Source organism: Salvelinus sp. IW2-2015, linkage group LG4q.2 (genome assembly GCF_002910315.2).
Source record: "Salvelinus sp. IW2-2015 linkage group LG4q.2, ASM291031v2, whole genome shotgun sequence".
NCBI classification, from domain to species: domain Eukaryota; kingdom Metazoa; phylum Chordata; class Actinopteri; order Salmoniformes; family Salmonidae; genus Salvelinus; species Salvelinus sp. IW2-2015.
The window spans coordinates 9,240,519-9,255,577 of NC_036843.1; the positions used below are offsets into that span (position 1 = coordinate 9,240,519).

Below are 15,059 nucleotides of genomic sequence, written 5' to 3' on the forward strand. Positions count from 1 at the left end.
GGTAACCAGGAGAGGCCAGCTCATTTGAGAAAACCAAGGCTGTTGAGTCTCATCAGAATGTGTGATTGACAGAGTGAAAGCTTGCCAGGTCGATGAATACGGCTGCACAGTAATGTCTCTTATCGATGGGTTATGAATCGTTAGGACCTTGAGCGTGGCTGAGGTGCACCCATGACCAGCTCGAAACCAGATTGCATAGGGGAAGGTACGGGATTCAAATGGTCGTAATCTGTTGTTAACTTGGCTTTCAAGACCTTAGAAAGGCAGGGTGGAATAGATATATGGTCTGTAACAGTTTGGGTCTAGAGTGTCTCCCCCTTTGGAAGAGGGGGATGACCGCGCAGCTTTCCAATCTATGGGAATCTCAGACGATACGGAAAAGAGATTGAACAGGCTAGTAATAGGGTTGCAACAATTTCGGCAGCAATCATATTAGAAAGAGAGGTCCAGATTGTCTAGCCCGGCTGATTTGTAGGGGTCCAGATTTTGCAGCTCTTTCAGAACATCAGCTATCTGGATTTGGATGAAGGAGAAGTGGGGAGGTTTGGCGAGTTGCAGGGCTGTTGACCGGGGTAGTGTAGCCAGGTGGAAAGTATGGCCAGCCGTAGAAAAATGCTTATTGAAATTCTCAATTATTGTGGATTTATCGGCAGTGACAGTGTTCCTAGCCTCAGTGCAGTGGGCAGCTGGGAGGAGTGGTCTTATTCTCCATGGACTTTACAGTGTCCCTAAACTTTTTAGTTTGTACTACAGGATGCAAATTTCTGTTTGAAAAAGCTAGCCTTAGCTTCCTAACTGCCTGTGTATATTGGTTCCTAACTTCCCTGAGAAGTTGCATATCACTTGTTAATTCCATGTGTAACTCTGTGTTGTTGTATGTGTCGAACTGCTTTGCTTTATCTTGGTCAGGTCGCAGTTGCAAATGAGAACTTGTTCTCAACTAGCCTACCTGGTTAAATAAAGGTGAAATATATATAGATATTTTAAATATAAAATGGACGACTTGAGGGTCTGCGTCATCTACTTAACACTTAGCTGGTTGGCAAGGAGATGATAGCCATAGACAGACCTGCTGATGGGTCTACTAAGTTGTGATTGTTCCTGGTTGTTGAATTAGCGAGCAATGTTTACACTTGTTGAAAAGCTGTGTAGTCTTACTTTACTGTCCTTGGCGTGTGAATTGGATTGGCCAGAATACTGCACATCTCTATAGTTGTCCTTGTGAGTACACAGTACTGAGGCATGCCGTGCAACTGCAACCTGCTGCAACCACTGAGGAGAGGAGGCAGWTGGCTCTTGGTGCGCTTGCTTGCTCAGAGATTAAATCCTGAAGCTAAGGAGGCTGATTGATCAACTTCACACGTGCAAATGTGTCAGTTCAAATGATGGATGAGAGGAGAGGAAGAGAAGGGGGTCAGGAACATGTTGGAATGGCAGCGGCACACAACAGAGAATTGCTTGACTTTATCACTGTTCCCTATAGGSCTCTATACAAATGACTGATGAAGAGTGTTTTCTGATGGTTTCTGACTCCTGACTACCATGCCATCTCCCATTTAACAGTGCAGATRAATACAGATTATTGTTCTGAGATGGGGAAGTGAAGGGAGCAGCCAAATCAAATATGCTTTGCACACAATCAGGCTTCTGAATTCATCCAAGCATAATCAGCATTGTTACAGTCAGTGTGTGTATGTGTGTTTGTGTGCCACAAAATGAAGGATTTAATGGCCAGTGAGCACAGGGTGAGGTGGGCTCTGGATAATACTGAGTGTACTAAATCATTTGGTGTGAATTTCTGGTCTGAGAGTCCATCAGCCCAGGCTGTGGTGCTTGGGAGCCTTCTGGTGTGACATTGGCAGATCAGGTCTTACACACTAATCCTAGTCTCATCATACCTGACCTGACATGTAGAGACTGTAAAAACCAGGCCAAGGTTTTCACACCACATAGCCCTTATTAAGCTTCTCCACCTTAACGCAAACCTGCATGGAGCTATAAATGTGTGCATAATGTGTCAGTGCGAGTGATATTGGCTGACTGTAGAGTGAGGGGAATTGTTTTCCAGAGGGTGTGTGTGTATGTTTGCATGGAGGAGTGTGGTTTCCTGTCTTTGTAATGAGTCGTGAGTTGCGAGCACGGTGCGGCCATGCCTAATTTTAGGCTGCTGATGTGTGATGTGGTGGGGTGCTCACTGTCTGCCGTGCWTTTGAGGTGTGATGTTTATCTTAGCCTCTGAGGAATCACTCTGACAGCCTTCCTCAACGTCTCCCCATTGGAGTGCCTTGTTACCGTGGGAACTGTGGGGCTCAATAAACATACCTTTTTTTGCAGGCCACAACACACACACAAGTAATCCCCATCACCATTGGATTATAATATGAAAATTAATACTTTTTATGGAGAAACTGTGGATGTTTTAGTTCGTGCTCTAACCCTGATCACTTGTGTTGTTTCTCCTCTCCCTGTTAGATTGAAGACGTCATTATGCGGATACAGGATGAGAAGGCAGGAGGGGTGGCCATCCGAACTGTCAAGAGCTTCCTGTCCAAGATCCCCAGTGTGGTATCAGGTGACCAGCTAATGTGTTGTGTGTGTGTGTGTGTGTGTGTGTGTGTGTGTGTGTGTGTGGTGTGTGTGTGTGTGTGTGTGGTTGTGTGGTGTGTGTGTGTGTGGTGTGTGTGTGTGTGTGTGTGTGTGTGTGTGTGTGTGTGTGTGTGGTGTGTGTGTGTGTGTGTGTGTGTGTGCGTGCGTGCGTGCGTGCGGCGGCGCGCGTGCGTGCGTGCGTGCGTGCGTGCGTTGTGTTGCGCGTGTGTGTGTGCGCGTGCTTGCTGCATGTTCAGCATGTGTGTGTGAGAGAGAGGCAGAGAGGCAGAGAGGCAGAGAGAGAGAGAGGATATGACTCAGTGTGCCTCAGCAGAGAGAGAGAAGGAGTCAGAATCATTAAAGCCAAATATGACCTTTCAGGCTCATTTGAATTGCTGCCTCTGCAGATTGGGACAGATGAGGCAGTCTCAGCCCGTAAGGTTTTGGCAGAGAAGCCTGATGTGATGTCTGGTGTGTCGCTGCCCTTGTCATTATGCAGTGTGGCTGGTTGTGTGTTGGGTGACATGGTTTAAGGGGGCAGTGTGAGTGAGTAAGACAGTTCTGGCTGGTGTATGTGTGTTAGCTTGTGAGTCAACAGAGTCAACAGTATCTATGGGGCTGGTGGGGAGTGGGTGGAGGGATGCTCTCTGAGTGTGACTCACCACCTCACATGTCTCCCTAGGCCTGCTGTGTCACACTTCACTCTCTCAGTCTCACTCCTCACTGCCAAGTGCTAACATTATGCCAAATATGTTGCTGTCCAGGAGTTAGACAAAATACCTGGTTTCCTGCCTATTGTTAGTCCAAGATCACATTGTTCCGTTTGAATTGTTCCTGCAAACACCTGCTATGCCACATTCAGCCTTAGCTAAGGGCATTTGTATTTATATTTATTATGGATCCCCATTAGCTGCTGCCAAGGCAGCAGCTACTCTTCCTGGGGTCCAGCAAAAAGTAAGGCAGTAATAGACATTATAATAGCATTTCTAAACACTAAAATACATTTTGCAACAGATTTCACARTACATTAAGTGTGTGCCCTCGGGTCACTACTCTATTATAACAATCCAGGTGTACATGTGTGTATAGTGTGTATGTTATGTGTGTTTGTACCTGTGTGTTTGACTCTTCACAGTCCCTACTGTTCCATAAGGTGTATTTTTTATATATTTTTTAATCTGATTTTACTGCTTGTGTGAGTTACTTGATGGGGAATTGAGTTCCATGTGCCCATGGCTTTATGTACTGTAGTATTGTGAGCCTCCCATTGTCTGTTCTGGACTTGGGGATTGTGAAGAGTCCTCTGGTGGCATGTCTTGTGGGGTATGCATGGGTGTCTGAGCTGTGTGCTGGTAGTTTAAACAGACAGCTCGGTTCATTCAACATGTCAATAYTTCTTACAAAAACAAGTAGTGATGAAGTCAATCTYTCCTCTACTTTGAGCCATGAGAGATTGGCATGCATATTATTAATGTTAGCTCTATGTGCACATTTAAGGGCCAGCCGTGCTGCCCTGTTCTGGGCCAGTTGTAATTTTCCCAAGTCCCATTTTGTGGCACTTGCCCACACGACTGGGCAGTAGTCCAGGTGTGACAAAACTAGGGACCCGCCTTGTTGATATTGTTGTTAAGAAGGCAGAGAAGTGCTTTATTTTAGACGTATTATGGACAGACCTCTCCCAATCTTAGCTACTGTTGCATCAATATGTTTTGACCATAACAGTTCACAATCCAGGGTTACTCCAAGCAGTTTAGTCTCCTCAACTTGCTCAATTTCCACATTACTCATTGCAAGATTTTGTTGAGGTTTAGGGTTTAGTGAATGATTAGTCCCAAATACAATGTTTTTAGTTTTTGAAATATTTAGGACTAACTTATTTCTTGCCAGCCATTCTGAAACTAACTGCAGCTCTTTGTTAAGTGTTGCAGTGATTTCACTCGCTGTAGTAGCTGACGTGTATAGTGTTGAGTCATCCGCATACACACAGTAGACACACAGGCTTTACTCAGAGCCAGTGGCAGGTCATAAGTAAAGATTGAAAAAAGTAAAGGACCTGGACAGCTGCCCTGGAGAATGTTGTTAATTTATTTACTGTAAAATAACATTGTATCTGGTCAAACACAATTTTTTCCAAAAGTTACTAAGGGTGGATAACAGGCTGATTGGTCGACTATGTCAGTATTGTAGCTGTGCTGTAAGCTAAAAGTAATAGATTGTTAAGGGGAGACCAGCTCAAGGACTGTTGCAGCTTTTGTGTAGAGGCTTTCTGTGTGTACAACGCTATTTCAATGTCACTGTCAACCATTCTTCTCTTTTGAATACCAGGAGCAGACATTGTGCTGTGGCTGGTGAAAAACCTCTCAATTGAGGACTCAGGTATGCCTGCTATGTACACAGCCATATTTCACAGGGATTGACCACTGTTCTCAGTCTCTACTCAAGCATTAAAAAGGGAAGCCATTTTTCTCTACTCAGCGTTAGTATCCTGTTCTCGCTCCTGCAGCTGAAGCCATCCATTTAGGGAGCCTGATTGCTGCCCAGGGCTACMTCTTCCCCATCTCCGACCACGTCCTCACTCTCAAAGATGATGGGACCTTATACCGCTTCCAGGTAAGCTACCATGGTATTTTCAGGCACCAGTATACCTACCATCCTTAGTGGTCCTAAACTGGATTTACTGTCCAAATCACCATCCATAACATGTGTCATGACCATTATCACACGAAGGCAAAGGAGTGGATAAATGATCCCTGTGAACTGTCCAGAACAGAACAGTAGCCTCATTACCTTGTGGCTGGTCACTTTATGCTCTAAAGCAGAAATAACCAGGGGAGAATATGTTCTAACAGAGCCACTGATGTGAGAGATTCCTCTAGTAGTCTGATCCTCACTATACAGGTCAAGCGTTGTAATCAGTCTGGACCCACCGCTTTGGAAATGTTTGCCTAATCAGTCTCCTCTCACTGCCATAATTTACTCCCTTAACCTGTGGTTAAATCACTTGAGATATGGTTGAGTATTATCACTATGTAATAAATATAGATATCAATATTGCTATAATAGATTATACCAATTGGAGAGGCACAATGTACAGTGTTACAGATCTACTCACAGCRTCCCGCAATCTGGTGTAGGGTAGTGTGTACACTTATTACTATGTAAATAGTCCGGGTGGCCATTTGATTAATTGTTCAGCAGTCTTATGGCTTGRGGGTAAAAGCTGTTAAGGAGCCTTTTGTACATAGACTTGGTGCTCAGGTACCGCTTGCCGTGTGGTAACAAAGAGAACAGTCTATGACTTGGGTGACTGGAGACTTTAACAATTWTTTGGGCCTTCCTCTGACACCGCCTAATATATAGGTCCTGGATGGCAGGAAGCTTGGCCCCAGTGTTGTATTGGGCTGTACATATGTTTTCCTGGCCTATAAATCCCTTTGAATTGAATTGAGMGCTTGGAAGAAGTYAGTAGCCCATAAAAGTTCAGCAKTATAGACAGACAGAAAAAGGATGTTCCACAATGTTCAACATAAGACATTAAAACGACACGTCGCTACACTGGCATTGCTGTTCCGTCCTCGAGGTAATCTACTGTACTGTCAGGGCCGTGCATCATGACATACAGTACAGTAAAGTATGTTACAGTGTAGTGGAGGCGGAATGGTTCCTGGTCCTGCTAAAAGGCTCCAGAAGAATGAGTCACTATGGCTGACTGATTAGCAGGCTAAAGCAGCTCTCTTTGGGAAGCGTTGGGCTGGCACTCCTCTCTTCCTCAGCACTTGTCCTGTGTCACCCCCCCCCCCCCCAATCTACCAGAGAGTCCATTTAGCCACACTTCTTTCCCCTCAGATTAAAACACATTATGTCATTTTCTTCTGGAAGGGGATGTGTGCGTGTGTGTCACCCGTATTCAATAGAACTAAAAATACCCTTCCTCTGATGCTATGTCATGGTGCAACAAGCGAGCGTCATCATTGCCATTTAAAAGAGGACCTGCATGACCTGTTGAMTATGTTTTATGTGTCTGTGCCAGCACTGAGGCGTCACAGAGGCTGTGTGGGTACACTGTGCTATAAATAGCTGCTGTGTCTTTTTGGAAGCCCCACTTTTAATGACAACTTCCTGCTGTGCTTTGAGACAAATCTCTGATGTTTCAGGGCAAGCAGACTCACGTCATAAAATGTTATTGAAGCAGTTTGGTAATAGACAGAGTAGATGAATCTCTGTTTATCTATCAATCTTCATTCAGCAGCAAAGTATACGTTAACCTGTCTGTTAGATGTGTCGATTCTGACACATATTCAGATCTCATTCATCTTGATTTCCTTTTGTTCTGAAACTAATTATGAGTGATATTGGAGATGAAATATYGTGTCGTGGAATATCTCTATGTTCTAATTCCGCCCGTCATTAAGAATGCACGATAGATCTGAGAAATAATTTATTTATGCACTATGTATGAACTGTGAATCTGAAATATCAATTGCAATAGTTGATGAAATATGAATGGAGAATATAGCTACCGTTCTTCCCTAGATAGTTATGCAGAGYACAAGAAGGTCATTGATCATCAGGTCACTCATCTTCTTTTAACTTGTTAATGTTCTTAGAGAAGAAAAGGTAGGTACAGAGAGTTTGTATGGTTTGTATTTTCTCCGGCATCTTCGTCTCAACAGAAGTCAGGGCTATGAGTCAGGGTGGACTGGACACAACATGCATATTCAAATCTTCAAAAAAACTGGGTCTCCGAAATATGTTTAAAACCTCATTATTTGACATTCAGATCCACATAAAAGCAATGCTAGCTGAGTGAAACAGAAATAAAATAATCAGTTTACTTCAAACATTGCTGCTAGAGAGGAAAACTGTCTCCATCAACATTAGGAAAACTATAGAGAGGGCAGATGCTTGGATGTTTAAATGTTCTTAAGACGATGAATACTTTTATGATGTCTCCACTTTCCTCCTCAGGCTCCATACTTCTGGCCCTCTAATTGTTGGGAACCTGAAAACACAGACTATGGTATGTTAGGTTGGGGTCCCTAGGGGTGGAATTTGAAAAATATTACTGAACTCAGATCAAAATGTGTCTAAATATTGCCTCTGAGATGTAATTATCCGTGCATAAACCCTCATTTTCCCCCCCTGATGCCCCCCCACTCCCAGCCAGCCTAGCMTATAGCCCTGCTCAGTGCWGAGTGTCTGGCCCAGACTGTGTCATATCCTCCTGCCAACAGTGTAAACACAGACTATGGATATGTTGTCTCACACCCATTATTGATTGAGTGGCCCACTCTGTAATGAATCCCACTATCTGTCCAGGAGGATCTCATCTCACCCCTAAGCCTGCAGCGCTAGATTAGCCATCCAGGGTATAGGGGCGTTATTTTGTCACTAGGCTACCTGCCGCCCCTGGTGACACACGGGGCGGCAGGTAGCCTAGTGGTTAGAGCGTTGGACTAGTAACCGGAAGGTTGCTAGATCGAATACTGGAGCTGACAAGATAAGAATCTGTTSTTCTGCACCTGAACAAAGCAGGCCGTCATTGTAAATAAGAATAAGAACTGATTTACCTAGTTAAATAAAAAAATATACATATTTTAAATCTCCAGGCTTTCATGTTTGCATGACATTTCTCCAGCCTGATAGTGTAAATGACAAAAGATGCCAACGGTCTCATTAAATATTGCTCAAAACACTCTGATCAGTAGAGATTTACTCAGGTGGAAACTGAATGGGTGGCATTTGTTTACAGGAGATAAACTACACTCACACAAATGTTGATGCATCATCTGTGGCATTTGTTTGGCAATGTCACAAAAAAGTCTGCCAAGCAACAGCAAGTAACTGACTACTTCTCTCCTCTGCAGCCATTTACCTGTGCAAGCGCACCATGCAGAACAAGGCCAGGCTGGAGCTAGCTGACTACGAGGCTGTGAGTGCCCTATTCACCYTACTGGAACTGTCGTCAGTACACTACCTATACACTACAGACCTGTTAAACAAAGCTATCATCTACATACCTACAGCTTCTCTCAGATCACATGCCATGCCCCTGAGCTCTAGTCTATTTCATGCTCTATAGGTTTGGTGGTCGGGTCAGAGTGTTGTTTTCCCCACATTAAAAAAAATTGTATTTTCAGTGAATATGTGCAGGTATGACAGATGTTTGCATTGCTCATGTGCCGAGCAGATGCCATTATTACGTGCAAATTACAACAGCCGTGATATTACTTGCTGATTAAGCTGAGATGGCTAGCTTTATGCAGTAAGAGAGTTATGCATTATAGCAATGTAATTACCTAAGAACGTTTACTGGTTTACTCTCACCCCTCATATCTCTATGATTGGGGGGTCTTACAGGAGAACCTGGCTCGACTGCAGAGGGCCTTCGCCAGGAAGTGGGAGTTCATCTTCATGCAAGCTGAGGCGCAGGTCAAGTGAGTGGACAGTAACTAGGCAAAAGAACATACACAACATATTGTGTTTTTAATACGTTGTCTATTGTGCCATATGTCAGTGTACTCCCTATGTCTCATTCACTGATGCAGATGACTATAGAGAGTCAGATGCATACCCCTAGGTTACTTTCTAGGTGACCTTTTAATCTTTGTCTTTTATCAATGTTCCTTCTATTACGCCTCCATCTGCTGGTTGACAWTTGTAAACACAGCGCAGATCMGATACAGTCTATTCAACACGATATCAGGAAATTAAAAAAGGTCATGATGAACCTTTCAAATGATTATAGTCTGAGCACTAAGTATTTACTGTTGTTAGGTAGAGGTAAGAGATTATACATTAAGCTCTGCTAAATTCAGAGAGAAATAGGCCACCAAGCACTTATCAGAAAATGTCAGTTATGTAAGAGTTGTACCCTACCAGCGGCCATACCACAGATTGCTTGATGAAGCAATGAGACAGGTTGTGACCTACACTTCGAGCTTTTACCCTCCTCGGGTCTCTAAATAAGAGTGACACGTCTACCTGTGTACTCAGTATCAACCTATCCTGCTGTCCCTGTCTCTTAACCCTCAGTATTTACCTGTCTCTGTCCTCTGTCATCTACCCTCAGTATTTACCGGTCTCTGTCATCTACCCCTCAGTATCAACCTGGCTCTGTCCTCTGTCGTCTACCCTCAGTATTTACCTGTCTCTGTCATCTACCCTCAGTATCAACCTGATCTGTCCTCTGTCACTACCCTCAGTATTTACCTGTCTCTGTCATCTACCCTCAGTATAACCTGGCTCTGTCCTCTGTCGTCTACCCTCAGTATTTACCTGTCTCTGTCCTCTGTCGTCTACCCTCAGTATTACCTGTCTCTGTCCTCTGTCGTCTACCCTCAGTATTTACCTGTCTTCTGTCCTCTGTCGTCTACCCTCAGTATTTACCTGTCTCTGTCCTCTGTCGTCTACCCTCAGTATTTACTGTCTCTGTCCTCTGTCGTCTACCCTCAGTATTTACCTGTCTCTGTCCTCTGTCGTCTACCTCTGTATCTACCTGTCTTTGTCCTCTGTCGTCTACCCTCAGTATTACCTGTCTCTGTCCTCTGTCTCTACCCTCAGTATCAACCTGTCTCTGTCCTCTGTCGTCTACCCTCAGTATTTACCTGTCTCTGTCCTCTGTCGTTACCCTCGTATTACCTGTCTCTGTCCTCTGTCGTCTACCCTCAGTATTACCTGTCTCTGTCCTCTGTCGTCTACCCTCAGTATTTACCTGTCTCTGTCCTCTGTCGTCTACCCTCAGTATTTACCTGTCTCTGTCCTCTGTCGTCTACCCTCAGTATCACCTGTCTCTGTCCTCTGTCGTCTACCCTCAGTATTTACCTGTCTCTGTCCTCTGTCGTCTACCCTCAGTATTTACCTGTCTCTGTCCTCTGTCGTCTACCCTCAGTATCAACCTGTCTCTGTCCTCTGTCGTCTACCCTCAGTATTTACCTGTCTCTGTCCTCTGTCGTCTACCCTCAGTATTTACCTGTCTCTGTCCTCTGCCGTCTACCCTCAGTATCAACCTGGCTCTGTCCTCTGTCCCCTATCCTCAGTATTTACCTGTCTCTGTCCTCTGTCGTCTACCCTCAGTATCAACCTGGCTCTCTGTCCTTGTCCCCTATCCTCAGTATTTACCTGTCTCTGTCCTCTGTCGTCTACCCTCAGTATCAATCTGGCTCTGTCCCCTATCCCTCAGTATTTACCTGTCTCTGTCCTCTGTCGTCTACCCTCAGTATCAACCTGGCTCTGTCCTCTGTCCCCTATCCTCAGTATTTACCTGTCCTCTGTCCTCTGTCGTCTACCCTCGATATCAACCTGGCTCTGTCCTCTGTCCCCTATCCTCAGTATTTACCTGTCTCTGTCCTCTGTCGTCTACCCTCAGTATCAACCTGGCTCTGTCCTCTGTCGTCTATCCTCAGTATTTACCTGTCTCTGTCCTCTGTCGTCTACCCTCAGTATCAACCTGGCTCTGTCCTCTGTCCCCTATCCTCAGTATTTACCTGTCTCTGTCCTCTGTTGTCTACCCTCAGGATCAACCTGGCTCTGTCCTCTGTCCCTACCCTCAGTATTTACCTGTCTCTGTCCTCTGTCGTCTACCCTCAGGATCGACAGGAGAAGGACAAGGTTGAGAGGAAGATCTTGGACAGCCAAGAGAGGGGCAATTCTGGGACGTCCATCGCCCTGTGGTGAGCTGAGGGCTGAGGGGAGTTGGTGGTGAGCTGAGAGGAGGTAGTGGTTCTGGGGTCTGAGGGAGGGCTGGAGAGATGATTGATGAAAGGACAGGGAGTGTTACAGTGAAAGTACCATAGGGCTCTACTGTTAGAACAATAAAGGGTTCTATCAGTCTAGTTGTATAGTGTGGCCTGGGTTAGCCTGAATTAGACAGGATCCCAATTCTGTATTATCCAACTCCTCTGTGGTTGTAATGTTGAATGAAGTCTAGCCTCCAGGCTAGGGCAGGATACTGCCTGGTGACCCACTATAATCTGACCTAGAAACTAACTCTCTTACAGCCAGGCTGTGTAAATACCACAGAGATGGACATTCGCAAGTGCCGGAGAGAGAAGAATCCACAGAGGGTGAAAAAGGTAAGGAATTAGGCGTTGTAAGTGGTGAGTGGTCTCTCTGTTTGTGTATGTATGTATGTATATGTTCTGTGCGGCGCGTGCCTGTGTTGAGGGTGAGCGTATAAGCAATAACAGACATGTATATCCATTCTGTCCCTGTCCAGTCGGTGTATGGGGTAACAGACGACACCCAGACTCAGAGTCCAGTCCACCAGTCCCTCCCGTCCCAGCCGGCCAGGAAGCCCACCAGAGAGGACGTGCAGAAGGAGGTAACACACTGTGATGCKCCTGACAGGTCATTACTAACACCGCCATTATACATTATCTCCTGCTGTCTGTCTGTCTKTCTGTCTCATTCATCAATCATAACTCCAGCTCACTTCTGAGTAATGCGCTACTATCTTATTCTGCCATCGTTAATTATTTTCTCCCTCAGATTTCCTTCTTGAACATCCAGCTGGACAGACACTGTATGAAAATGTCCAAAGTAGCAGACAGCCTCATGGGCTACACAGAACAGTTCATGGTCTACGATCCTTTGGCGTCAACTATTGAACCATCCAACCCCTGGATCAGCGATGACATGACCTTCTGGGACCTGGAGGCTAGGTGGGTTCATTGGGGAGGCAGCGTGAGGCTATAGGCACCATGGACACCATGCACAGACATCACTAGTCAACACAATCAGTCTTCAAATGACTGGTGKGGTCAGGCAGAGGGTTAGTGCTGTCAGGTGCTGGCTGAAATGTCATGATAGCCCAATGGCTAGCTCCTCTTTCTTTCCCTATGCAATCAACATTTTAAACAGCATCCACAACCACAATGTAATGCACACTACCGGTCAAAAGTTTTAGAACACCTACTCATTCAAGGGTTTTTCCTTATTTTTACTATTTTCTACATGGTAGAATAATAGTGAAGACATCAAAACTATGAAATAACACATATGGAATCATAAAGTAACCCAAAAATATATTTTAGATTTGAGATTCTTCAAATAGCCACCCTTTGCCTTGATGACAGCTTTGCACAGTTAACCAGGTCKGTTTTAAGTCTGAAAGGCAGCATGGTTGTCTCTCTCCGTTCTTCCCTGTGAGCAGCCGGGACCCCAGCCAGCACCGTGTGAAGAAGTGGGGCTTCTCTCTGGAGGAGGCCCTAAAGGACCCAGCAGGGCAGGAAGCGTTCCTCAAGTTCCTGGAGTCGGAGTTCAGCTCAGAGAACCTCCGGTGAGAGATAGAGCCTTACAGGGACAGCTCACAGTGATACACAGTCACTATCCGCTTTCATTCTACTGTTTCACATCCATTTCAATTCCCCAGGCCATTAGRTAGAGACTTTTGAGTGTCGGTAATGAGATTAAGGGAATGACTGCACTGAATGTCCACAGTGGGGAGCTCTCCTCTCCTGGCAGATAATAATGGGAAGTGAATGCTGCAGACACTGATCTCTATTGGCTGTGCCCTCCCTGTGCCCCTTGGCTAGGTTCTGGTTGGCAGTGCAGGACCTGAAGCGGAGGCCCCTGGAGAACGTGGCAACCAGGGCCCAGGAGATCTGGCAGGAGTTCCTGGCAGAGGGAGCRCCCAGCTCCATCAACTTGGACTCCCACAGCTATGAGCGCACCAGCCATAACCTCAAAGACCCTGGACGATACAGCTATGAGGACGCACAGGTATGTATCACAACCTCCCCTATGCACACAAACGCATATGCACGCACGCCCACACACACAGTCAATACTGCTGCTACTACTGCACATACAGTAAACTCCCTGCACATTGGTAGCTGAGAGGGGTGTGGATGGATAGATGGAGTGCGAAGGAAGTGAGTGAACAGCGGTGAAGAATCTGTGGTTGCCAGGGCCCACCCTTAGCGTAGTTGCAAACAACCGAATGTATTCGGTTTTCAGGGATACAGTTCATTCAACCTAGCTTCCTTTTCCTCTGAAAAACGGATGTGGAAACTCAGCTCAGTTGTCTTTTTAGGCTTGCTATGTTAGCCAGGGCCTAATGGGCTGAGTAATGCCTATGAATAGCCCATGCATTCATCATAGATTCCTTAGGTTCAAACTGTATTAGCTTTGTTTGAGGGCGACTGCCTGATGGTGCATTAGCGTGGATGGCTCTGTGTTCACTCAGCCCTGTCTCGGGAGACTCCTCCCTCCCTCCCACCCTCCGTACCTCTCTCCCTCCCTCCCTGTCGTCCCTGTCTGGTCTGTCTGTCTGTCTGTCTGTCTGTCTGTCTGTCCTGTCTGTCTGTCTGTTGTCTGTCTGTCTGTCTGTCTGTCCTGTCTTCTCTCACACACAACACACACACACACACACACACAACACACACACACACACACACACACACCACCACACAACACACACACACACACACACACACACACACACACACACACACACACACACACACACACACACGTGCACAACACACACACACACGCATGTCCGACCATCTAATGGAGAGTAAACACCATGCACAACCCTGTCTCTTATACACATCTAGATGTGTATAAGAGACAGCACCCCCCCCCCCCAACGACCATCATCATCACCACCTCTTCCCTTTTCTCCAGGAGCACATCTTCAAGTTGATGAAAAGTGACAGCTATGCACGCTTCCTGAGATCTAACATCTATCAGGACCTCCTGCTAGCCAGAAAGAAGCCGGTGAGCTCTACTATAACTAACCCTAATCAGTCACACCCTCCACCTGGGATATTATGCATTTACTAAATATGTTTGAAAGCACTCCATCCTCTTTTTGGAAGAGGATACATTTATAATAAAATCTACACTTTCTACAGATACTATATCTCCATTTACATCTAAACTGAGACATTAGCTTACCTTTGCTTGATTATTGTCACTTATTATATTCTTTGACTCCTTCAGATTTATACATACAATCACGGCTCTCTAAAACAGAAAATAAAGCAAGTGCTGTTATACTGTGTACTAGGATGATCAGCACCACAGCAGATCAAAGCATCATCTTCTCTTGGTGAGCAGCATCCCTGTGTTATCTAGTCCCCTGAAAAGGCACTCCCCCTGCTGGCCTGGTCCCTAGCTTCTCTACCACAGCCACTGCTTCTGGCTTCATGGCCTAAAATGTGTTTTGCCTTGAAACGCTTCTAACCTTCCCTCATCTCCTCCCCTCCCCGTGTCTCTCACCGTTTCTCACCCCCACCCAACCTCCACACCACCCTGCCTCTAGTCACAAACAGAGAGTGAGCAGGGCCGCCGTACCTCCCTGGAGAAGTTCACCCGCAGTGTGGTAAGTTACCAGAAACTAGGGCTGGAACACAGGCACGCGACCCAACGAAGACCTTTTTCAAGGTCAAAATGATTGTGAAGGCTAGTAGTACAGAGGTCTTTGACTTGCATTTCTTTAAAAATTCTGAAAAGGACAGGTAAGT

General features: G+C 45.6%; 1 protein-coding gene across 1 annotated transcript in view; it reads left to right on the forward strand.

Moving 5' to 3' along the window:
- LOC111963248 (regulator of G-protein signaling 6-like) overlaps window positions 1-15,059 on the forward strand; it is a 63,648-nt gene that overhangs the window by 46,498 nt on the left and 2,091 nt on the right. Inside the window, 15 exon segments of the mRNA XM_023986558.2 lie at window positions 2,473-2,572; window positions 4,912-4,962; window positions 5,090-5,196; window positions 7,555-7,606; window positions 8,454-8,518; window positions 8,947-9,027; window positions 11,176-11,232; window positions 11,235-11,258; window positions 11,586-11,660; window positions 11,804-11,908; window positions 12,076-12,248; window positions 12,740-12,865; window positions 13,122-13,308; window positions 14,218-14,310; window positions 14,858-14,917. Of these exon segments, the coding sequence (XP_023842326.1) occupies window positions 2,473-2,572; window positions 4,912-4,962; window positions 5,090-5,196; window positions 7,555-7,606; window positions 8,454-8,518; window positions 8,947-9,027; window positions 11,176-11,232; window positions 11,235-11,258; window positions 11,586-11,660; window positions 11,804-11,908; window positions 12,076-12,248; window positions 12,740-12,865; window positions 13,122-13,308; window positions 14,218-14,310; window positions 14,858-14,917 (1,356 nt within the window).